The sequence below is a fragment of the Trichosurus vulpecula genome, chromosome 5, assembly GCF_011100635.1.
Source record: "Trichosurus vulpecula isolate mTriVul1 chromosome 5, mTriVul1.pri, whole genome shotgun sequence".
Taxonomy (NCBI): domain Eukaryota; kingdom Metazoa; phylum Chordata; class Mammalia; order Diprotodontia; family Phalangeridae; genus Trichosurus; species Trichosurus vulpecula.
The window spans coordinates 280,414,163-280,440,940 of NC_050577.1; the positions used below are offsets into that span (position 1 = coordinate 280,414,163).

The window sequence follows — 26,778 nt, forward strand, 5'->3', positions numbered from 1 at the left end:
TGTCTTGACAGGTAGACTTCCAAATCTTTTATAGTGTCTATAGTAACTTTAAGTGGAATTCCTCTTTCTATCTCTTACTGTTGGGCTTTTTAGTAATGTATAGGAATGCCGAGGATTTATGTGGGTGTAGCCAGAATGGACTTTGTTTTCTTTGAATGACTCAGCTCGCCTCATTGAGCTTCCCTGGACGCTGGGGCTTGCTCTTCCGGGGCAGGACCAGAGCTTCCTGTGTGATGAGTCATGGCGCTGGCTGAGGGGAGGTGTGTTAACGTGGTCTACGCTGGGGGAGGGGCCAAGTCAAGAACCAATCGGCCCTGGTCGTTCAGGTGGCACTTGATGATGTCAAAAACTCTATAAGAGGGGAGAGGACAGCTTGAAGATCCTCCTTTTCTTTTCCGGTTGGAGCCAGAGACACCTACAGCCGAAGCTGAGCTCCCGGTAGCAGAGCTGACTAGAGGCTAGTGGGTAATCTTCTTACCGTAGAGGGGAAGCATGTATACGATTTTGTCTTATACCATCTCGCTTCTCTGTGGCCTTCTGATTACCCTTGTAAGGCGGACTTATTGGGCATGGAAGCTTTTGATGAAAATATCAAAATGGGGACGCTGGTTTGCGGGCTTGTTATTGTGGAGTGTAAGTACATGCTTTAGTTCTCCTGCCTTCTGCCTAGAGAATTCCTTATATCCTGCGGTTCCGGACCTTTTAGGCACATATGAGATTCTCTTTGAAATCATAAATTCTGCCTTCCTAATATATTTGGCGACGAGGTGGATGGGATCGCTAGATATAAGATCTCTGTTCAGAAACAGAAGAACTTCAGAGGAAGAGATGAATATCCCAGGGTGGGAGGATCCATTTTATTCCTCCTTAGCAAAGGAATTGGCTAAAAAAGCCGGACCCTGTGAAAACTGGGAACCAAGGCTACAGAGAGGAGATCCTAAGGATTTGGAAAGGTGTTTACAAGAGGTTGGGATTCAGTCAGGGGCATCACTATCTAGGCAAAGCTGGATAGTGTTATCAGCCTACTGGCTAGTATATGAAAGATTGAGATTAAGTGAAAGAGATGGGGGCACTCCTATCCCACAGCAAGAAGGGGAATCTCAGATAGCAGGAGAACAAACTGCTGCTCAAGAACCCACTGACTCAGATGAGAACTTTTCTATTAATGTGGCTAGGAGCAACAGGAGGCCAAATAAGCCAAGAGTGCATCCCAACTCAGCCCAGACCAAGCCTGACTGCCTGCTTTGTCCTTGCCATGGTGGCAGGGGAAGCGAGTGGGGGGAAAATGAGACAGTGTTAGGGGCTGAGAGAGAAAATGCTACTAGGGTTCAGGACATCCCTCGCATAGAGAATGGGAGATGGTTAAATACTCAGACAAGCGTTCGTCCCGTAGAGAGGAGGAGGACAGAAACCCGAGGTGGCAATTTAGTTACGAGGGAATTTCAGGAAGATTTCTCACCACAAGAGGTCACAGATATTTTGAGTAGATTCAGCCAAAGAGTAGGAGAACCATTAATATCTTGGATGGTAAGGCTCAGTGATCAAGGGGCCGGTGGAATATTAGTAGATAAGAGGGACTGTATGAGATTCATAGGTATCAGCCACGATCCTCTAGTTCAGCAAGCTTTTAGGGAACATCATCAGCAAGGAGATGATGCTAGCAGGACTACTCTGTTGGCATTAGCTGCTGCGGGATGCAATAAGAGATATACTAATGATTCTATGTGGCCCACTGAGCACAGACCCTGGTATTCACTTAAAGATTGTATCATGAGACTAAAGGAGGAGGTAATGAAGACTGCTATTATGACAGGAACTGCAGACAAATATTACAATGATCCCATAGGAATCCCTCATAGGAATTTAATAATTAGGACAGCTCCCCCTGCTTATAAACAACTAATTTTGAATCTGTTACTTGGGGAAGTAGGGAGCCATCTTACAGAGGTGATAAATAAGATTTTACAGTTACATGACTTAGGAGACTGGGGAAGGGATAGATCTCCTCGAGAGAGAGAAGGGTGAACAGCCAGCAAACTTGGCGCCAAAATGGAGTGACAAGAAAAGAAATGTTTACTGCTCTATTGAGAGCAGGGGTAGGTTTTGAAATGATAGATGGCATTCCAACCAATGAATTGTACAGGATGTACCGAGATAAAGGACTCGATAACAGGAGAGATAGGGAAATAAGAACTGCTCCTGCAAATGCTACAGATGTTGAACCTTCATACTCAAGTGAATCACATGCTAGGGAATACTAGGAAACAGGCCAGGCCCCAGCCCAAATTAAAGAAATACGTAAGCTGGATTGCAGACCTCACATTAACTGATTCTAAAAAGTAAAACCATTTAGGAAAAGGTAAAAATAAAGTGATTATCTATACAAATGAAGTGTGAGAGGAGGAACTGACACAGAGGAATTAGATGGGGGAGGAGGGCTGGTAGTTCTGGAACCCTACTCTCAACAGGAATGGGTTTAAGAAGGAACAACACACACACACACACACACACACACACACATATTTTGAAGAGTATAAAAGTCTTCTAAATTCAGAAAGAAATAAAAGGATGAGGGCATAGGGAGGGGGAGAGGATAAAGGAGGGATTTTTAGAGGAGAGGATGAGGGAATAGGATAAGGAGGGTATAGATAGGAATTTAAATTAATGGGAATCTGAGGATAAGGGAGGAATCTTTGAGGGGGTGTAGGTTAAGTAATAGGAAGAGGGAAAGGTAGCTGTTAGAAGTAAAGTAGAGGAGTCAGAAGGGATATGAAATAAGAGCTACACACAAACATAAAATAAAGGTTATAAGGAGAATGTATTAGGGAAAAAATGGGTAGTAATCATGATCTTAGACAAAGTTAAAGCTAAAATAGATTCAATCAAAAGAGAAAAATAGGGAAACTATACTATATGTCAGCCATATTAATCAGTATTATTTTAGACTGTTTAAAATATCTAGATGGTATGAGGTTGGACTGTTGCTGTAGTGTAGGAAATGACCAAGTTGGGGGATTTAGAAAAATATGATAAGACTTTACTTATGAAGAAGAGGTTATCCACCTTCAGAGAAACAGAAGACAAATTAGTATAGTACAGTCTTACATAGATGTATATGAATATATATGTCTATATATGAGTATGATTATATTTAAGTATTTGTATGCGTATGTTATATATACACACATACATATACATACGTGTATATACATATATATGTATATACACATATATAGATATACTTCCACTTAATTGTAGCCTTCTTGGCGGAGGGGGGAAATAAGGGGAAAAAGAACGAAGTGAAAAGTACAAAGAGAACAAAAGAAAACTTATAAGGAAGCAAAGAAAAGATGGATAGCTCTGAACACAGTGCATAGTATTTATTATATAGGCTTTCTTGAAGTGGAAATTTATTATATTTTTTGAATCCTCTCTTATGTTCTGCTATGCACATGGGAATGCTTTTTTCTTTTCTCATTTTTTATTTAAGTTTTAGTATTTAAGTATAATATGTTTCTTTTTCTTGTGTGTTTGTTTTAACATCTAAATTTAAAATAAAAAATATTTTAGAAAAACTTAGAGACAACAAAACATTAAAACATTTAAATTCAATTTCTGAATAATCCTTCTTGCACATCACAGTCCTTCAGGTATATGATGACAGTTATTATGTCCCCAATAAGTTTTTCTTCTCCATGATCAGTCCTTTTATGATTTGATTTCTAATGCTCTTCCCATTTCATCTGCCCTACTCTAGATGGATTGTAAATTGTTAATATTCCTTCTAAAATGTGGCACCCAGCATTGAACACAATTCTCCAGGTATAGTTTATCTTTTTCATCATCATTCAGATCACTTTGATTCTATTAATACAGACTCAGATTCCATTGACATTTATCATACCCTATAAAACTCCAGGGATATTTAAATACAGATTTTTTGCCATCCTCTTATTCTGTAATCATAGAGTTAATTCAGAGGCCCTGTAGATAGTGGAAAGAATTTAGGATTTGGAATTAGAGTAAACGGGTTCATGTATTGACTCTGTAAGTTTCCTTGTCTGTACAATGAGTTTGGAGTAAATGATCTCCCAGGTCTCTTCTAGACCTAAATTTTTGATCCTATGAGCCCATGATTTTTAAACCTAATTTTGATGTTCCTCTTATATTTTGTCTTATTTCAGTATCAACATTTTAGATCTGTTGATCTAATTCATTTAGATCTTTCTGAATTATGATTCTGTTATTCAGTGTTTCCTTTCCAGTTTTGTATCATTCACCAATTTATCTTTGTTAGGTCATTGATAAGGGTTATGGCAAGCCCTGTAGACCTCCGCTAGAGAACTTTCTCTAAGTTGATGTATTTCCAGTTAGCACTATTTTTTGATGGTAAAGATTGTGATGATGGAATGGGAGGTTCATTATATCTGAATTTCTGAAGTTTCATCAAAACAGTTTTTTTTTCATCTTTCTACAAGGATATTTGTATCTGTGACATTTCCTTGTTCCGTAAGTTGTATCAAGAAAAAGTAAATGATTAAAGGCACAAATTGTTTTTGAAGAACCTACCCTTGATCCTCTCTAATTCCTTTTCTAAGTATTCACAAATCATTCCACATTCTAGAATGGGATCTAGAATTTTTCCAAGAATTGAAGTCAATTGGCTCTAATTGGTAGAATTCATTTCCTCCCTTTTTTGAAAATTGGGATATATTCTTGCCCCTAGTTTTGTGATGTTTTCCCCATCTTTCCAAGTTTTTAAAATGAATTAATACGATAAAGGAATTAAATTCTTATTAAGAAAAGTCAATTTCATAAGCTGCTCTGGCTTTGGGGGAGAAAACACTAGCAGATATCTAGGTAATTGAAATCACATCAGTACTACATTATGTTTTTGTTTCAGCATTATGGTTTGGTTCCAGTTTTCCTCAACCATCTTTTCTTCTTGCTATCACTGTAGTATTACCCTCTGTTGATCCTTGTTCATGGACAGCTAATTGGAACAATGAATAGAGCACTGGACCTGGACTCAGGAAAGCAGGAATCCAAGTCTGGCCTCAGGCACTTATTACCTGTGTGATCCTAGGCACGTCACTTAAGCTATCTCTGCCTCATTTTCCTTATCTGTAAAGTAGGGATAATAGTAGCACCTAATGCACAGAGTTGTGAGAATAATATGAAGTAGTATTTGTAAATGCTTTTCATACCTTAAAATACTGTATGAATGATATGATGCTTTTGATGATATTTTATAGCTTTTCTCTGCCTTTGGTTGTGATGTTTGAACGACAAGGTCAAGGCAAGGGAGCATTTAGAACCTGAAGAATGAGGAGACCTTAAGAGATTACCTAGTGCTCTTCTCCTTAACTTCTGAAAAGGCTCAGCAATACAGATATATGGATGTCTTTGTTTTGTTTGTATTGGAGCCTGAAAAGGACATTTCACATAAAATCCAGAAAAAGGGACAGAGATCCTTGAGGTTGTTCAACTCTATGATGAATTTCTAAGTCAAGAAGTGGAATATTTTTTCATATATATATATATATATTACCATGTATATTCATATGCATTTATACACATATACATACACAATTTAGATACACAACATACACACATATATGTTAGTTTCTGCCTAGATAGTGTTAAGGCGTAGAAAGGAAGTGAGGTAGCCTACATGACTTTTCTTCTGGAAGACATAATGATGCTTAGGTTATATCTGTGCAGTCTGCCTTTGAGACTAGTGTTTTGCTTGCACATTGAATATATTTTCTTTTAATAGTGCTATTTTTGCTTCTCTTCTTCTAGATTGTCTTTCCCTTCTGTTTATCTGTATTCCTAATATGTGTTTTTCTCTTTCTCCCTCTCTTTCTCCCTCCCTGCGTGAGACTTCCCTCTCAGATTACAATTTTTCTATTCTGCTGATTATTTTTGCTATACAGACCATGTGTTTTATTCTCATAGTTCTCATTTTTTAACCACTCAGGAATTTTATTGTAGTCCTGTACTGTCCTCAAATTCCACAGGGTCCTGTGTCTCAAGTGTTGGATTGTTTTCCTTTGTTCTCCTATACATTCATAGATGACTGAGCTGGTGTGCTAGATCTGGAGGCCATATTTCCTTTTGTTTTTAATGTTTTATTTGTTTTTATCTGTGTTTCTATCTTGCCATGTCTATATCTATATCTGCTTATGTTTAAGGTCTTTGAGTTTTCTTTTTCCTGTAATCTTTGGTAATTTCAGTGTCTCCCCTGATTTTCCTCTACTGAGGAAAATTTTCCACACTTTTCCCACACTTTCTGTGTCCCCCTCTAAGGGTGGTTTCCTTGGGGATTGGATTTCAAAATGTCTTAGCCTCTTCCCACAGTGTGTCTCACCAGCCTAGATCCCCAAGGGACTTTTAGATGACAGAACAGGCACCCTTCCCCCTCCCCCACTCCATCCCTTATTGTTCCATCCCTCACCTGTTTCACAGTTCTCTGGCTCAGCACTATCAGTTCAGAACTTTACAGTGCTGATGCTACAGGGTTGTCTAGCATGTTGGGGTTGTCTGCCATGATGCTGCCTCTCTGTTCTGCCACCTGCTCCCCTTCTGCTCCTGAGGGGCTACAGCAGTGCCGTGTCAAGTCCCAGAAAACTTCTATAGCCTAGAGCTAGGGTTTTCATAGCACTGGAAAGCAGGAGGGGGGACTGGGGTGTGGGAGTTTTCTTATGTCAGGTGTTTGAGCCTGCTACTAAAACCTCTCTGCTGGTAGTATGGGAGATGGGGGAGGGTTATTGAGTTTAGGGAGGTGTGAATTCATTTTTTAATACCTTCTTTTGAATTCTAGGTCTCCTAGAGGATGGAGACAACTGAAGTTGCTTTATCTTTGACACATAATTTCTGTTTAGGAGAGGTCTCAGAGCTTGTGAGGAGCAGAGAAAATGCCTGGTCTTCCATCTTGTTGGTCTTGTGACCTAGATGTTTCAAAGTTTCCTAGTAATCCAATAATCTTTAAACTTAAATATGTTAAGCATGTAAGATTGCTATATTTATAGTTTTTGGCTACATCTTGGTTTATTAAGTAGATATATGTCCCCTAAGATGAATGTAAATATTTTTAAAAGTTATATTGTATTTTAAAAGTACAGTGAGATTGCAGTACATACATCAATTCAACTATACATGCCTGATAAAAATAAAATAAAAATGGCTATTTAAATAATGTGAGTGATTCTGCCTGTCTTTTACTCATTGACATGTAAGATGGGATAATTATGTAATGGGAAATGTGACTATAATTAAACTTCTGAGTAAAGGTCTTTTAAGAGTTTTTTCCTGTTTTCTTCTTCCACCTGAGTTTATTGTATATTTTGTTTTCTTCTAGAAATTCTTGGCTCCATCTCCCTTCCTGATCAATAGTTTAACTAAGTGATATAAAAATGAAATTTAAGTGATATTTTTCCATAGCAACCATTTCACATCCATTTGCTTTCTGACACAGATTGCCTTCTTTTTAAAGGGAACCTAGCTCCTTTCCATCTTCAAATGAAAGCCCATTTCCAAATAGATTTCTTCTGTCTTCTCTTCCCAGAGGGTCATTCCTTGTAACTAAGAATAGAAAAGATTTGGGGGTAGGGGGAAGAAACAGTTCATTAAAACTAACATACCTGTCAGCCAAATCTGACAGTATACATAGAGGTCCATATCTGTAGTCCTCCACCTTTGCAAAGAAGATAAAGTGATTTGTTTTCTCTTCTCTTTTTTATTGGGAACAAAATTGATCGTTATGATTACAGCATTAAGGTTTTTGGTCATTGTTGTTCTTTCCATTTGTATTGTTGTAGCTGTTTTAAATATTATTTTCCTGATTCTTTTTACTTCAGTTTTTACACCATTCCCATGCATTCTCTGTGTTCCTGATTTTTTTTTTAATGGCACAGTAAAATTCACTTCATTCATGTGCCACAGTTTATCTAGTTATTCATTCAGCTGATGGTTATCTACTTCATTTCCAGTTCTTTGGTGCATAATTGGTGCATAATTTCTCTTTTGGAAAGGTTTGAGAGGTTGTGGGAATCAGGGAAAATTTTTGTGTCTATGAGACCTTTCTCTTTTTGCTTTCCTTGGGATATATGTATAAGAAGAGTAATTTTGACCATACTTTGTGCCCTAACTTCAAAATCTACCTTTGTGTAAGATGGAACCCTACTGTAATGTGTAAGGTGGAAATTTTAAGTGAGTCTTTTAATGAAGTGATTGACAAAACACACTTTAGTTTCTTCAAAGCCTTGTAGTGCACTGGAATGATCACTGTATTTGGAGTCAAAGGACCAGGGTTCAGTTTTGCTGCCACTGCTGTGACCTGTGCGGGGGCGGGAGTGACCTTATTTTGCAGTTCTTTCTCGCTCTAAATCTGTCATCTTATGAGGCAAGTACACTGATGACAATTGAAAACCTGTACTGTATTTCGGATCTAAAACATATAGGGGTTATTCCTTTACTTTTTTTTTGGTAATAGTCAAAACATAATAATGTTTTTCAGGCATCCGAATACATATTTATTTTTAAGTGTCCAAAGCAGGGATTCTTAACTTGATGTCTGTAAACTTTATAACATTTTTTTTTGCTAAATATCTTTCAATATAATTGGCTTCTTTTATAAAACTACATATTCAAAAACATCATTCTGAGAAAGGTAAGGGGCCCATAGCCCCCTGACTGCCAGAGGAGATCCACGACAAAAAAAAAAAGTTAAAGATCTCTACTCTGAAAATTCCTTTGAAGGAGTAACTAAGAAAGAAGACATAAATATTTGACTTTTAATATATAAATGTTGTTATGGTATGGAAAATATCAGTGATTACTCATATGTTCTTTTAGTAGGGCAAAATTAGTCTTGCTCAGGTGATAGCATTGTATTTTTATTTCACAGCCAAGGGAGCTGGAACAATTGTCACACATGCATGTATTTTTTTCATTGTGGGTATTTTACAAATCACTTACTGAAGTGTGAATTAACAAAACAAATAGAAACATTACAATAAAAATTCCATTCTGTTGAAACTGTGTTAGTTTGAGTACAGCATTCATAGAAACTAAAAATAGGTTTTTTTAATTGTCTCTGGAGGTCTACGGAATACATGTGGAAAAGGCAAGTTGGACTTTTCTATTTTGGCTTGGTTATATGTGACTATTCATATCAATTTTCTGCCGTAATTTATTCATAAAATTTAATCACATACAGATTTCTGTTTGCTTGCAACTCAGAATTAATGCGAATTCCATTTCAAATTAATCCCTATAAAAAGTCTCTGAAAGTCTGGTTTGCATATTTTTAAAGATGCTAAATGAGGATGGTTTGCCTGGCTTTAAGTTTTTGGAGACATACTTTTTTCTCTCATCCAATTGTTAAATTCTGGGTAATAGTGACAATGATGGCATCATATCATGTCTCACTGTGATGCTCTTCCCTTCAGGAGTGGATAACTGTCTGCATACTTTATTTTTGCATCATTTTGGTATCGTATTTCTGTGAAAAGAAGACCCAGAAATTCATCTAGTTTAACAAGCAGAAAATAACTCCCACGGGAAAATGTGTTTCTCACCACTTTTTATTTTGTGCCCTTTAACATTTTGGGAGTGTGAGTTACAATTAGAAATAGGGAGTAGAACTGTGATTTAATTGGTATAAGGAACACCTGCTGAGAAATTTCCTTGATTAATGCAGGTAGGTACCATCTCATCTTAGAGAATTTTGTAGAGCACTAAGAGTTTAGTGACTTGCCCTGAGTCACAAAGCCAGTGTCTGTCAAAGGTGGGACTTGAACCTAGGTCTTCCTTACTTCAAGGACAGCTTTTTATCCACTATGCCACACTGCCTCTTGTTACTAATGTTAATTTAAACATTCAACTAAAACATGGGAAGATGAGTACATTCTCTCATTACTTACAGGAGGATTCTATAGAAATAACCTTTGGGATCAGTGCTTTTCTGATTTACTGTGTTTGATTTTTTGGAACTTACTGGGAAGTTGGGAAGAACGACTTGCATTGAATTTATTCTAGCTGGTATTAGGTATTTTACAATTGATTAAGGCAGACTCCGAGATCAGTACTGTTTAAGGTATTGCTCATTTTTAATAGCTGGAGGGACAAGTTTCCTGAAATTGGCTGCTTCATCACTTGTGGGTACTGGGTATCAGCTATAGATTAGTCCACATTCATGGGGCAGCAGCAGTTATCTACCACTTTGTGCCTTTTCCCATTTTCTTGGTCACATGTAAACAGGTACCCTTCTCAGTATTTCAAGTCTTCCGTAATTCCTTAGGTGAAAGTCCCTTCTGTCAGATATTTAAGTGCAGTACTAGTTACTTTTTTTTTTACCCCACTTAATGATACATTTAGGATAAGCAAGAGCTTCTCTTATCTGTCTGCCTATCTATTGGCACATATTTAATAGGAACACCCATGAAGAGAAGAATTTGGGGGCATTTTTATGTGTTTCTGTCACCCTTACTTTCCCATGTCTTGATTTATCTTGATCAGCCTAGAAACTTGCTCCACATTTTTCCAGAGATGCAAAGCAGTTTCAGCTAAAAATACACATATCAAAATCTCCCCAAAGTTGTGGCCTCAGCTCAAAAATGCTGATCAATTTTGAAAATCTAAATCAACTCCGGCCATGAAACATAGGGAAGAACCTTTTGTGGTGAGGACATATTTCCAAAAAATTTACCACAGCCCTGTTCTTAGCTGGGGTTTGTGCTGATGTTGCCAGACAGCTGAGGAGTAGATGCAAAAAGCAGGAAGCATTATTGAATTGAATTCCAGCGCCAATTTGGGAAAAGCAAATTAAAATGTAAAATAATATTTTTTCCACTCTTGACTGCTCAACATTAAACTTCAAAATACATGACTGCTGAAGAAGGTACAGAAAAGCTGAATCCTACCAGGAAGTTAAAGTCTATTATCTTTTTCTTTTAAAATTAAAAAATTTTTATCTGTCCTGGTGAAAAAGAAATTGCTCATTGTCATCACAGATAATTACAAGTTGTAAATCAAAATATGTATATACACTTGTAAGTAAATTATAAATATTTTGTTTTACTGTATTCTGTTGTTTTCTAGGTACCACTTGAAAAATGGATGATGATGATTTTGGTGGGTTTGAGGTATGTAATATTCTTGATTTTATTATTCATACATATATATTTAAACCAATATAGCTTTTATCTGTAGGTAGATTTATTTTATAAATGTATTATTTGCGTTTTAAGTGAGTTCATTTTTTAATTATTTGTGTTTAGTTTTGGAATATGAAGACAATATTAAAGAAAATTTATTCTAAAAAAACCAAACCAAACAATTCTTTGCAACACCTAACCAATTAATTATCATTGAACATTTTGTTTTTCACATAGGAACTAGACAGAGATATAATTAAGTGCTATCAGTGGATCAATTATAAAATAGCTTTCTGAGAAATTGTCAGCAGATGGTTTTTTGGGCTACATCTCCATTAGGAAATACTTACGAGATGATGGATGGGTGTTTAAAATCCTGCCACATGTTTGCATGGTTTATATCTGCAATGAGATATTTTAGTATATTATGTATATGGTTTTTTTGTGGTTTAAAGAGCTAATTAGTGTGCTTGTGTTGTTATTTTCAGGTTTTGGTTTGATCTGTAAATGAACAGTGTTAGCTGAGGAGGCACTTCTTCCCTTTCAGTGTGTTTTCATTTTGATGAAATATTTTATAACTCATTTATTTTTATGATGCCAGTGTAGTCTGAGAGAAAATTTCTTGATTAGGAGTCAGAACACCTGAATTCTAGTCCTGGCACCATCAATGAATAAACTAAGTGATTTTTCTGCAAGCTCATTAACTTAGGAATTTTGGTTAAAAGGGGGATTTATTAAATAGGGAGTATAATTTCCAGGACTGATTTGTGAAATAATATGCTATCCATGAAGATCTCTGCATACTTTGAAAGGAAGATGTAAAGTATTATAGTAATGATAAAAAATGTTCCCATAGCAACTATCAGGTTGTAGATATGAAAAGCTTTGAACTATCTAGTATGCTGTTCTTGATTGATTTAAAAATATTGTTAATACATTTGGAAACTTGACTTATTCATCGAAATTTTTTGTCTTTCTGCAAATTCTGAATCTTACTAAATATAATAAAAGTAGTCTGATATAGGAAAATAAAGACAAACCCTCAGTGTTGTGTTTCTTTGACTGATTTATTTTTGTTTATTCAAGTGAAATGTAACATTTCAAATTATCAATTCTTTCTATTTTGAGGAAATAAATTATGCTTAAAATATCATCTGATATGATTAATTGTTTGAAAGTTGCCATTTATTTGAAGGTTGCATTCCAGAATAGTGTTCTTTTATTGAAACCATGCTTGCAGTATTATGTCAACAGGAAAACAGAGTGATTAGTTCTTTTTCTGAGAGTAACAGTTTCAATTCCATATTCTACTCCAGTAGTCTCCAGACTTTTTCTCTTGTGAGTTCCATTGATAAAAAATGTTTGAGGACACACTTCCAGTGTATATTCATATATTTAGTTGTAAATTATATATGTGCTACTGTACTAACAAGTTTTATACATATATATATATATATATTATGAAACATACATGAAATAAATTTTAAAAAATAAAATAAATATTTTGAAAGTAATTTTGATTTTATTTATTGGTGGCACAAATATCTTTTTGTTCTTATTAAAATGTTATGATTAGTGATTATTTTTCCCAGGTGCAAGTGATTTAATATGCCTTTGGAAAATTTTGATTTAATACTTTATAATTCATCAATGATTAATCATCCATTAAAGTCTGGTTCTAAGTTCAGTTTATTTTAATACTTTGTTTTCGTAACTATTGTATTTAGTCGAGTAATTTGATGTTTGAGATTTTAATGAAGTGAGATAACTTTTGAAACATCTAGCATTTAACAAAAGAAAGTTTATTCAGTCATTACAAGGGACGGATATTCAACAAGAATACAGCATTGGTTCTGTTGAGCATAGATAGCTTCCTTGTTTCTATGTTGCCACTGCTGGTCTGATAATCAGAAGCTTAATTAAGAGAAGAACTGCTAACTCCTTGTGATCTGGCTTTTTGTACTCAGACTATCTGGAAGTTATCATTAATTGCTTTAAGTGTAGTTTCATGAGCCATTTAAGCCATGAGGACAATTTCATGTTTATTTAAAGAAAAAACTGCCTGTAGGGCCTTGCTCTTGCTAAACCTATCCCATGGTGGCCAGGTTTCTTCTAGATAGCTTCCTACTATTTAAAAGTCTTCAGTACTGTAATTGCATAACTCTGACGTTGGGGTTTTCATATCTCTGGCATAGACAGCACTGGAGAAGGAAAAAAAAAAGATTAAACAGAAAGATCATGCCTGGCATCCCTCCCTCCTTTACAAAACAAAACAAATAACATAACAGCCTCTGGAAGGAATGACATAATATTGGAAGAGACCAATGACCTGAAATCCTAGGCTTTGTCTCCTCTCCTCAGGACTGAGTTTCAGATCTTCATGATCTAGTGATGCCCTATCTTTTCACTTTCTATTGATTCTCCTGATGCAAATTGGTTATGGACAGAAACAGCAGTATGAACACTGGGATCACAGTGGAAATGATACTTCATGCATAGTCTCCAATCTGCATCATGAGGCTGAGTCATTTTCATTATGATAGTCAAAACTTGAATTGCCTTCTTGAATGGAGCCTGTCTTAGTGCCCAGATCAGTTCTGAGAATTGTCCTGTATCACTGCTCATTTATTGTAAAGAAGTTAAGGCCACTATTTGCTTAAAAATAATCTGTGATCCTAGTGACCTTTAAAAAGCAAAACTCTTTTTAACAACTTAGACAAGACAGCTAGCCCTTAGGAGTGACTCTAGCAGAGTTTATCAAATTAGGGGAAGGGTTTCTTATCATCCACTCCCCATGGCAGCATGCAGTGCATCATGGTCTAGTTGCCAGTTGAAAAAGTTATCAAGAGGAGTTGAAAGAGAGGGAATTAGCCTTGGCAGACAGGAGCTGACTTGTCGGAGAGGTCTAGAAAGGTAAGCAGAGAATCTGAGCCTGGTGGGCAGAAGATACATGCAAGGAGAAGAGAAAGTACCTCAGGTTCCTGCAACACCAGGGTTGTGAATTGACTTGGCCACAGGTGTTCCCTAAGAGTGTGCCTCTCCGTGAGTATGTACCTGTAATTCACACTGGCACTGCATTTTTAGGAGAGTATGCTACAGGTTTATGCATAGATTGCTTTGTTTATTATAGTTCATGTTATGCCATCTCAGGAAATACCTTTGCTTCTATTTAGTTGTGTTAACTTGATGATTGGAGGCAAATCAATTGTGGAACATTATGAATTTTAGAAGTATATGCCTACACTGTACCTTAATCCTGGCAGATATCTCTTAGGAAAACCAAACTATAATTTAGGATGCAATCCTAGAGTTGATATGTTATTTTTACATATCCTCGTCTCTATTACGCACATTCCTTACCTGCATTCATGTATTCACATATTGGGAAAAAACTTAGTTGTGAACACTAAGGAATAATCAGTTTCTATCTAGTTTATAACAGTGATAGAGCCCAGCATGGCCAAATGAGCAAAAATACCTTTATCTGAACTCTTGTGAAATGATTTCCATTTTCAAAGTTTTAAAACTTTCATCGCACCAATTTGAAAAACAGTACCATTATCATTCCTAACTTCTTAACACCCATTAGATGCCATTGGAAATAGAAGACTTAATTTTGTGTCTGTTCCAGGATCCCTTCTCTGTTACAAAAACTACTATACTGAATTTTCTTTCTTTTTTTTTTTTAGAGATTTTAAAAATTTATTTAATATATTTAGTTTTCAGCATTGATTTTCACAAGAGTTTGAATTACAAATTTTCTCCCCATTTCTACCCTCCTCCCCACTCCAAGATGGCGTATATCCTGGTTGCCCGGTTCCCCAGTCAGCCCTCCCTTCTGTCGCCCCACTCTCCTCCCATCCCCTTTTCCCTTCCTTTCTTGTAGGGCAAGATAAATTTCTTTTTTATTTTTATTTTTTTATTTTTTATTTTTGGAAGGTGAGATTTTTATTTTTTTAAATTTTTAAAATTTTTTTTTAAAATTTAATATATTTAGTTTTCAGCATTGATTTTCACAAAAGTTTGAATTACAAAATTTTTCCCCATTTCTACACTCCCCCCACTCCAAGATGGCGTATATTCTGGTTGCCCCGTTCCCCAGTAAGCCCTCCCATCTGTCACCCCACTCCCCTCCCATCCCCCTTTCCCTTCTTCTCTTGTAGGGCAAGATAAATTTTTATGCTCCATTGTCTGTGTATCTTATTTCCTAGTTGCATGAAAAAACTTTTTTTTTTGTTGTTGTTTTTGAACGTCTATTTTTAAAACTTTGAGTTCCAAATTCTGTCCCCTCTTCCCTCCCCACCCACCCTCCCTAAGAAGGCAAGCAATTCAACATAGGCCACATGCATATCATTATGTAAAACCCTTCCACAATACTCATGTTGTGAAAGATTAACTATGTTTTGCTTCTTCCTAACCTGTTCCCCTTTATTGAATTTTCTCCCTTGACCCTGTCCCTTTTTGAAAGTGTTTGTTTTTGATTAGCTCCTCCCCCTGTCTACCCTCCCTTCTATCATCCACCCTTTTTTATCTTCTTCCTCCTTCTTTCCTGTGGGGTAAGATACCCAATTGAGTATGGTATTGCCTCCTCAGGTCAAATCCAATGAGAGCAAGATTTACTCATTCACTCTCACCTGCTCCCTCTTTCCTTCATATGGAACCACTTTTTCTTGCCACTTTTATGCGAGATAATTTACCCCATTCTATCTCTCCCTTTCTCCCTCTCTCAATATATTCCTCTCTTATCCCTTAAATTGCTTTTATTTTTTAAGATATCATCCCTTCATATTCAACTCACCTGTGCCCTTTGTGTGTGTATGTATATACGTATACATACATATATATACATGTATGTACATACACATACACACACCTACACATATACATACATAGACATACACATGTATATATATGTATACACACATATGTATACATATATGCATATTCCTTTCAGCTACTATGATATTGAGGTCTCATGAATCATACCCATCATCTTTCTATGTAGGAATGTAAACAAAATAGTTTGACTTTAGTAAGTCCCTTATGATTTCTCTTTCTTGTTTACCTTTTCATGCTTCTCTTGATTCTTGTGTTTGAAAGTCAAATTTTCTATTCAGCTCTGGTCTTTTCACTGAGAAAGCTTGAAAGTCCTCTGTTTTATTGAAAATCCATATTTTGCCTTGGAGCATGATACTCAGTTTTGCTGGGTAGGTGATTCTAGGTTTTAGTCCTAGCTCCATTGACCTCCGGAATATCATATTCCAAGCCCTTCGATCTCTTAATGTAGAAGCTGCCAGATCTTGGGTTATTCTGATTGGGTTTCCACAATACTCAAATTGTTTCTTTCTGGCTGCTTGCAGTATTTTCTCCTTGATCTGGGAGCTCTGGAATTTGGCAACAATATTCCTAGGATATTTCTTTTTGGGATCTATTTGAGGAGGTGATCGGTGGATTCTTTCAATTTCTATTTTGCCCTGTGGCTCTAGAATATCAGGGCAGTTCTCCTTGATAATTTCGTGAAAGATGATATCTAGGCTAGATGATCATGGCTTTCAGGTAGTCCAATAATTTTTAAATTATCTCTCCTGGATCTATTTTCCAGGTCAGTGGTTTTTCCAATGAGATATTTCACACTGTCTTCAATTTTTTCATTCCTTTGGTTCTGTTTTATAATATCTTGATTTCTCATAAAGTCACTAGCTTCCACTTGCTCCAATCTAATTTTTAAGGTAGTATTTTCTTCAGTGGTCTTTTGGACCTCCTTTTCCATTTGGCTAATTCTGCCTTTCAAGGCATTCTTCTCCTCATTGGCTTTTTGTAGCTCTTTTGCCATTTGAGTTAGTCTATTTTTTAAGGTGTTGTTTTCTTCAGTGTATTTTTCAGCATTTTTGGGGGTTCCCTTTAGCAAGTCATTGACTTGTTTTTCATGGTTTTCTTGCATCCTTCTCATTTCTCTTCCCAATTTTTCCTCTACTTCTCTAACTTGCTTTTCCAAATCCTTTTTGAGCTCTTCCATGGCCTGGGACCAGTTCATGTTTTTCTTGGAGGCTTTTGGTGTAGGCTCTTGCACTTTGTTGACTTCTTCTATCTGTATGTTTTGGTCTTCTTTGTCACCAAAGAAAGAATGCAAAGTCTGAGACTGAATCTGGGTGTGTTTTCGCTGCCTGGACATATTCCCAACCAACTAACTTGACCCTTGAGTTTTTCAGTGGGGTATGACTGCTTGTAGACTAAAGAGTTCTATGGTCCACGTTTGGGCGGTCGCGCCAGCTCTGCCACACCAGCACTCCTCCTTCCCCAAGAACCCCCTACCCGGTCTGGCCTTAGATCTTCAGCAGGCTCTTCACTCCTGCTCTGATCTGCCACTTAATTCCTCCCACCAGGTGGGCCTGGGGCTGGAAGCAACAGCAGATGTAGCTGCCCCACCTCCGCTGCCCCGGGCCGGTGGCCAAACTGTGAACTCCTTCTACTTCCGCAGCTTTTCCCACTAACCTTCTCTGTTGTCTTTGGTGTTTGTGGGTTGAGAAGTCTTGTAACTGCCGCAGCTCACTGATTCAGGGTGCTCGGGCCCGCTCCACCTGGCTCCTGGTCTGGTTGGGCCAAGCAGCTCACAATGGGCTCTGCTCTGCTCCGCTCCCAGCTCCCAGCTCCGTGTGGGATAGACCTCACCCAGAGACCATCCAGGTTGTCCTAGGCTGGAGCCCTGCTTCCCTCTGCTGTTTTTTGGGTTCTGCAGTTCTAGAATTGGTTCAGAGCCATTTTTATAGGTTTTTGGAGGGACTCATAGCGGAGCTCACGCTAGTCCCAGCTTTCCAGCTGCCGTCTTGTCTCCGCCCCCCCATAGCTGTTTTTTGTTTCTTTGATTGATTCAAGAGTCTTTGACCTGCTTAAGAAACAAGAAAGCCTGGGTCACATAGGTTTGAGTTATGTGGTTGTGATTTCCTCTGACCTGGAAGAAGTGGATATGAACTCAGAGATTAGTTTTTTGCCTTTGGGGGCACACTCATTGAAATAATGTTGCTGACGAGACTTGGGTAGCCATTGGAGCAGCGCCCCCAGCTTTGAAAACACAGATGTTGGTGCTTCTCTTTTTGGTAACTATGTATGTGATGTCTTGATCAGATAAAGCCTCTCTGTTGAACTGTTTGTAGTTTCTGTTTGTATTTGCTCTGAAGTTCCGGGTGACAACTTTTCCCCCCCGAACTAAGTGAATGATATATGTATGTTTAATTAAACTCAGATTGTGAACCCCTCAAAGTTGCTTTCCTTAGAAAAACAGATCAAAGAATATGTGCTAGTAGCCCTCCTGTGTGCTCTCGTTGTCGGTCTTATTATTGGTCTTTCACCTCCATAGCAGGTGCTAGCAACATTGTTGTTACACCATCTGTTTAAATTGGTCTTCATTTATTCTAGAACCAATAAAAAAATTTTCCTAGATAATTTTTATGTTTTTTGGATATTGGCGAAAAGAATATATTCTTTTCTTTTTTAATTTTAATTTTTAGTTTACAACACTCAGTTCCAAAAGTTTTTGAGTTCCAAATTTTCTCTCCCTCCCTGTTCTCCCTCCTCCCCCTCAAGATGGCTTGTAATCCAATATAGGTTCTACATATACCTTCGCATTAAACTTATTTATATAATAGTCCAGTTGTAAAGAATAACCAATGGAATGAATCATGGAAAGAAGAAACAAAACCAAAAAAGAAGGGAAAAAAACCTGAGCAAATGGTTTGCCTCAGTCTTCATTCAGACTCCATAATTCTTTCTCTGGATGTGGATAGCTTTTTCCATCCTGAGTCTTTTGAAGCTGTCTTAGAACCTTGTATTGCTGAGAAGAGGCAAGTGTATCAAAGTTAGTCATCAGAGATACTCTGTGTCTATAATTTTGTATAATGTTGTCCTGGTTCTGCTCCCCTCACTCAGCATCAGATGATGTAAGTCTTTCCAGTCTTAATATGAATTCCATCTGCTCTTCATTTTTTATAGCACGATAGTATTCCATTACATTCATATACTAAAATTTGTTTAGCCATTCCCCAATTGATTGGATCCTCTTGATTTCCAATTCTTTGGTACCACAAAAAGAGCTGCTATAAATACTTTTTGTATGTACTGGTCCATTTCCCACTTGTGTGATCTCTTTGGGATACAGCCCTAGTAGTGGTATTGTGAGTCAAAGGGTATGCACATTTTTATACCCCTTTGGGCATGGAATATATTCTTTTCTTTCATGATGGTTTGTAGTTATTTTTTGGTTCAGATATCAACTATCTAGATGAAAAGCTGATTCCGGATTTTAAAGGTGCACAGTTCATTGACAGGGAGGGCTAAAGGCAGAGATGTGAAGTTCAAGATAGAATCTGTTAGCAAAGGGTCTTAAAATATACTTAAGAATTTGTGAGAGTGGTAAAATGTGCATGCTGAACTGAGATCTCTTGTTTCTTTGTTGTGCCTTAAATGGAAATTTCTCTTAATAACTTCCATAATAATCCTTGTTTTTTGATTTAGGCAGCAGAGACCTTTGAGGGTGGAAGTGGTGAAACCCATACTACCTCTCCTGCTATTCCATGGGCAGCATTTCCAACAGGTACTGATTTTTAATAATTGGCAACTGTTTTGCATTTCAGCATATGTTATTATTATTATTATTATTATTATTATTACTGTTTTTCTGCACCTTACTGAGGCACTTCTCTTGGAAGGTTGGAACATAGGATGTTGAGTCCATTCTTTAACTTATTTTTATATAACAAATGTGCAATGTTGGCTTGCAAATTTCATTCTAAAAATGGTAAATGAACATTAAATAAATCTTGAGTTCTGTTCACATTCTTTAAGTGGCCTGAGTTTAGACAGTAAATATTCCAAATAACTTTTCATAATTTTTTCAACTTAGCGGTAAGAGAATCTCTTTGTTCCTCAGAACAAAAGAGATTCTTTGTTGTCAACATTACAAACATGAAGTATATTTGTTATGAATTTGAAGAAAAACCATTAAAAATATTAAAAATTGGAATTGATAGTGAAAATGTACTTGTTAAAAATCATACATAAAATTTCCATTAAGATGTACTAGTCGAAAGATCTAAAGAATGACAGCTAGCTTTTATATACCTAGTGCTTTGCACATAGTAGGTGAATATTAGGTGATACGAATAAATTATGATTGGTTTATTGATGATCTTTATATAGTATTTTTAAGGCATTTTGACTCAGCCAGCCAAGAGAGCAAAAAGGAAGAAATTGAACATAGAAATTTTCCTTCCTAGCATCTTTGCTTAAGGCCCATTCATTTAACAAATATTTATTGAATGCCTGTGTTCAAAGTATTATGATTGATATGAGGATGTAGCAAATATGATATATACCCTCAAAACAAGAAGATAAATGCAGCTAAATATAATATAAGGCATCATTTGGTTAGTGCCATAAGAATAATGTGACCAGTGTGGAAGGGGAGATCACTTACAGCTGGAGAGATCATGGTTGATTAGGGGCTTCCTAAAGGAAGTGGCGTTTGAGGTGGACACTGAATTATGATGCAGGTTTATAGGTAGATGTTGGAGAAGGAGAACAACCTTGGAAGTAGTAATAGCAAAAACAAGGTCTGAAGAGTTTGGAAAAATCATGTTGTGTTTAATTTGCTCATAATGTAGAGTGGGCAGCTAGGTAGCAGAGTGGATTGAACACTGGCCCTGGAGTCGGGAGTTTTGTGACCCTGGGTAAGTCATTTAATTCTGTTTGCCTCAATTTCTTATCTGTAAAAGGAATTGGAGAAGGAAATGACAAACCATTCCAGTATCTTTGCCAAGACAACCCCAGATGGGGTCATGGAGAGTCAGACTTGACTGAATGACTCAACAGCAACAGCAAAAAAGGTTGACAAAAGGAGAATAATTGAGCAAGAAATGGGAAAAACATATTGAAGCCGTTTTACATAGGGTCTTGAATGCTAAGCTTACTAGTTTCTACATTATTTGTTAGAAAAGAAGGAGCCATTAAAGATTTTTTAATTAGGGAATGAAACATGTAAAGCTGTACTTGAAAATAAAAAGGAATGGGAATGTTAAGAGAAGATGTTGAAGAAAGAATCAATTGGATTTTGATGACTGATTAAGATGTAAGAAAGAGAAAGAATAAAGAAGCAGCTTACATTTGTAGAGGGCTTTAAGGTGTGTGAAGCATTTTACATATTTTTTTCATTTAATGCTAACAATAACCAGTTCAGGTAGATAATATTATTATTTCCGTTTTTTGTATGATGTGGAGAATAATGAAAGAGGCTAAGTGACTAAGTCACAGAACTAACAAGTATCAGAGGTGGGATTTGAACCTGAATCTTCCTGATTTTAAGTCTCTAGAACCATTTACTATGCCACAATGATTAAGGTTTCTTCCTCTGAAAACTGCCTGTTTATATCCTTTGAACATTTATCAATTGCAGAGTGGCTGCTATTTTTATAAATTTGTCTTCTTGGTTCTTTATATATTTGAAAAAATGAGATTTTTATCAGAGAAACATGCTCCGGTTCTCCCCGCCCCACTTTCAGTTTCCTACTTTTCTTTGAATTTTGACTGCTATGGTTTGCTAATGCAAATTTTAAACAATTTTATGGAATGGAAATTATTCATTCTACCTCCCGTGAATCTGTCTCCTGTTTGGAAAATGAACTCTTTTCCTATCCGTGGATCTGACGGGGAATGGTTTCATCACTGCCCTCCTGGTATATCCTCTGGTCCTTACCTCTTCTGACTGCAGCCTTGGAACTATGACCTGATCCTGTCCCTAGTGCTAGCACAGGAGTCTCCCTGGAATTGCTTTCTGACTTTTCAGTCCACTTATTGTCCCTATGCACCGTGCGGTATCACTGCTGCTGCCGCCATGCTGCTTCTGCCACTTTTGCCACTGTTGCTGCTATTGCAGCCTTCAAGGCCCACACCTGGTGCCACTTCCACTATGTCACATTCCCGGCCAGCCTTCACTCCAGGGTCAACAGGCCTGTCTTTCTGTCCTCCTAAGCTTTCCTGGGTTAGAAAAATGATTCCCTGTGACTTTTTGTTGGTTATGCTGCTCAGAATTCAGTGTGACAACCTTTTAAAAGTTGTTTAGAGGGATATGTTGGGAGAACTTGGCAAAAAAAATGATCATTTTCTTCCACTGCCTCAGCACCACACTGTGTCCATGATCTATGATTTCAATAATGTGTGTGCTCCCTCTACTAAGACAAATCAGAATCCCTCAGTGCTTGAATACACAGTTACATAAATTTCATAATGGACAAAAACACATTTATCACCTAGTAGCCAATAATCTGGTGATGACTTTCCTTTAACTTAACTAGGCTACTAGTTGGATGAGAAATGTGTTTAGTATTCTCTTACTCATCTTATATTTGATGTTTGGTATTTGGCCTTGGGCAAAGTTTTCTAAGATTTTGGTTTACCTGTCTTCAGCAGTGGGAAATTGGCATAGGACTTTAGTGACATTTAGGAGCAGATTTATGTAACACTTTATATTTTAAAAATCTCATTGCTCATGCATATATATATGTTTATGTATATATATATATAGGTGAATGTGTATGTATGTATATATCTATGTGTATGTATATGTATGTATATATGCGTGTATGTGTATATATATATGTGTATGTATATATATGTGTATATATATATATGTAAAAGAGAGAGAGCAGACACAGGGTGAGTTGAAGATGAAGGGAAGATATCTAAAAGAAATAAAATGAAATTAAGGGATGAGAGATCAACATACTGAGAGAGGGAGATAGGGAGAGACAGAATGGGGTGGATTATCTCGCATAAAGGTGGTAAGAGGAAGCAGTTCTGTGGGAGGAGGGGAGAGGGCAGGTGAGGGGGGAATGAGTGAATCTTGCTCTCATCAGATTTGCCCTGAGGAGGGAATACCATACATACTCTGTTGGGTATCTTACCCCACAGGAAAGAAGAGGGAGGAAGACAAAAAAATAAATAAAGAAATAAAAGGGGGGGGGTATGATGGAGGGGAGGGCAGATGGGGGTGGAGGTAATCAAAACAAACACTTTGGAAAGGGGATAGGGTCAAGGGAGAAAATTCAATAAAGCGGGATGGGTTGGGAAGGAACAAAATGAAGTTAGTCTTTCACAACATGAGTAGTGTGGAAGGGTTATACATAATGATACACATGTGGCCTAGGTTGAATTGCTCGACTTCTTAGGGAGGGTGGGTGGGAAGGGAAGAGGGGAGAGAATTTAGAACTAAAAGTTTTAAAAACAGATGTTCAAAAACAAAAAAAAAGTTTTGGCATGGAACTAAAAAATAAGATACACAGGCAATGGGGCATAGAAATTTATCTTGCCCTACAAGAAAGGAAGGGAAAAGGGGATGAGAGGGGAGGGGGGTGATAGAGGGGAGGGCTGACTGGGGAACAGGGCAACCAGAATATATGTCATCTTGGAGTGGGGGGGAGGGTAGAAATGGGGAGAAAATTTGTAATTCAAACTGTTGTGAAAATCAATGCTGAAAACTAAATATGTTAAATAAATAATTTTAAATTAAAAAAAAATCTCATTGCTCAAAATAACTGTACAAGGTACGTAGGATAAATAGTCCATTATATGATTGAATCATTGGAGTGAAAGAGATCAGTGAATATCATTTCCATGAATGAATGACCTAATTGTTAGTGGCTGTCTTTAATATCCTACGTGTGGCATAGTCACTAGTCTACTTATCATCCTGTTTATCTTATTCTAGACATGCTGCAGCCTGTTATCATCCATGCTGAAAAGTGATGCATGGAACTAGCTATAATCCTTCAGCTGTGATCTGTCCACTGCAGAGGAGAGCAGGAATATCAGTTCCTACATTCTGGATGATATGCCTATCAGTTTTGCCTTAGATTCATTTTTCTCTTTATTTCTTCCCTTCTTTAATGTTCTTTTATTCTCAGTATCACAGATTCTCCTAGTTGGATGAGACTTCATAGATCATATAGTCAAATCCAGACCTGAGCAAGAATCCCCCCTACAAAACACTTAACAAGTGGTGATCCATCCTTTGCTTGAATATCTCTAGTGAGGGGCAACTCTCTACCTCCTGGAGTGGCTTGTTTTTTTGTTTTTATTTTTCCTTTAACCTATACCATCCATAGCATTGTATCAGACACAAAAGAAATAGACCAGAATGGAGAAGTCATTGATCCTTCATCATGGACCTTAAAATATAAATTCCTAACTTCACTTTCATCTCTCTCTCTCTCTCTATCCCCCCATATATGTGTATATTCATATATTTATACATGTAAATCTTTAAAATTCAGCAAATGTAAAGTTGAAATGAAAACATCTACCTACAAGTCTTCCAGCAGTTGAAGTTCACTTGTTTCAAAAATCAATTTAGTTTTATAGCAGGCATTCTTTTTGCTGGGTTTTAACAATGGATTCTAGAAATGGAAGGAAAAGAAAATTGTTAAAGGTCACCATGAAAAGTAAGGTACAGTAGGTTTATATATAGCCAAAAAGTTTTCAGTATTTGACAAAAAAGATTTGATTTCCCCTGTCTGCTGGAGAAGTCTGTTTCTCACTCTAGAGTCTAGATAAGAATATTGTGAACACTCTGTCTAATTACCTCCACACTAAAGCCTGGACTAGATGGAAATCCTGGGAATATAAAGCTATACAAATAAAAGAGAAAAGAAAGCAGCTTTTCTCTGTCATGTTGTCTGCTCTTCTGCCTATCCCACCCAGGATAATAATTTATGAAAATATTTTGTTGTGTGTGTATGTGGTGTCATGGAAAATATTTAAAAATATTCAAAATTTTTATAGGTCTATAGCCCAGGAAGAAGTGTAAAAAAAAAACAAAACCCAACCAACCAATGACACTTACTCCATACCCCTCCCCCTGACCCCCACTCCTGCCAGCCCCAAGTCACAGTCTTTGCTGTTTCTTAAAGAAAAACCCTCATTATTGTAGGAAGAATATGAGAGTTTTCTTACCTTTTAAAGCAAAGGCAAAAATAAAATAAAATAAAAGACATAAGGAAGGAAACTTTATATAGCTGAAAGGTACCATAGACAATAAAGTAATATTGGTATTTGAATCAGACAAGGTCTGTTTGTCCATGTTTGTACTTTGTATTTTGCTATGAAGTTAAGGGTGATGGTTTTTTCCCCTGAACTAAGTGAATGATATTTGTATGCTAAATTAAAGTAAGCTTGTCAACCCCTTAACGTTGCTTTCCTTACTAAAGCAGATTAAAAGAACCTGTGCTTCTGCAGCGTGTTGGCAGCTTTCTGGGTGCTGGTTGTTGTGGATCTTACACCCCCACAGAAGCTGCCAGCTGGATTGTTGAAACAACATTATATAACTAGTTCAGAGCAATCTATTAGCTGAGAGACATATCTATGCTCACATTAATTTCTACTGTTTTACTAAAACTGCCTATGGCAGGATGAGACTCACCAAGATGCATGATTGACCCTTGTCAGAAACTGATCCTGAGTAAGAATCTAGAAATCCAATCCAGACCTGGGAAAACCCAGCTAAGGGTCTGTGATTTCATTAGCGTAAGGAAATCAGAAATAGGGATATCATTCATCAATGGCATAGCAACCTGCCTATGACTTGCAGATAAATCCTAGGGAGACCTCAGGGACTTGAGCCCAGAGTCAAAGAGTTAGAATAAGAGGTAGTAAAAAGTAGAACCCAAGAGGTTTGAACCCAAGACCAGAATTCTAAACACTATACTATTTTGCCTCTATAGGATGGTACAGAGAGTATACTGAATAGCCTGATACATTACATTTACATAGTACTTCTCATTCATTGACTTACTTGCTTCCCACAAGAACACTGTATAGGAAGTAATACAAACTGTTTGTCTCAGGTGAGAAAACAGAAGCTCTGAGAGGCAAGATGAGTTGCTTAAAGAAACACAACTAGCAAGTGGCTATAAGTTTAAGAACACATAATCAAGTGTCATCCTTGTACAATGGGGTGAATTTTCTCACATAAAAGTGGCAAGAAAAGCAGTTCTGTTGGAAGGGAAGAGGGGGCAGGTGAGGGGGAATGAGTGAATCTTGCTCTCATCGGATTTGACTTCAGGAGGGAATACATACACACTCAATCAGGTATCTTACCCCACAGGAAAGCAGGGGGAAGGGGATAAAAAGGGGGGGATGATAGAAGTGAGGGCAGATAGGGGGATGAGGTAATCAAAAGCAAACACTTTTGAAAAGGAACAGGGTCAAGGGAGAAAATTGGATAAAGGGGGAAAGGATAGGAAAGAGGGAAATATAGTTAGTCTTTCACAACATAAGTATTGTGTAAGTGTTTTACATAATGACACATGTGTGGCCTATGTTGAATTGCTTGCCCTCTTAGGGAGGGTGGGTGGGAAGGGAAGAGGAGTGGGAATTTGGAACTCAAAGTTTTGAAATCAGATGCTCAAAAGAAAAAGATGTTTTTGCATGCAACTGAGAAATAAGATTTACAGGCAATGGGGTATTGAAATCTATCTTGCCCTACAAGAAAATTAGGGGAAAGGCGATGGAGGGGCTGAGTGGGGTGACAGACAGGAGGGCTGACTGGGGAATGGGGCAATCAGAATATATG

General features: G+C 37.2%; 1 protein-coding gene across 2 annotated transcripts in view; it reads left to right on the forward strand.

The window, feature by feature from the left end:
- The window catches only part of CCDC91 (coiled-coil domain containing 91), a 543,117-nt gene that overhangs the window by 116,646 nt on the left and 399,693 nt on the right, over positions 1-26,778 (forward strand). For both annotated transcript variants that reach the window (XM_036759376.1, XM_036759375.1), the window contains exons 3-4: positions 11,107-11,150; positions 19,671-19,749. In XM_036759376.1, coding sequence (XP_036615271.1) covers positions 11,121-11,150; positions 19,671-19,749 — 109 coding nt within the window. In that variant the 5' untranslated portion in view covers positions 11,107-11,120. The remainder of the gene's footprint in view (positions 1-11,106; positions 11,151-19,670; positions 19,750-26,778) is intronic.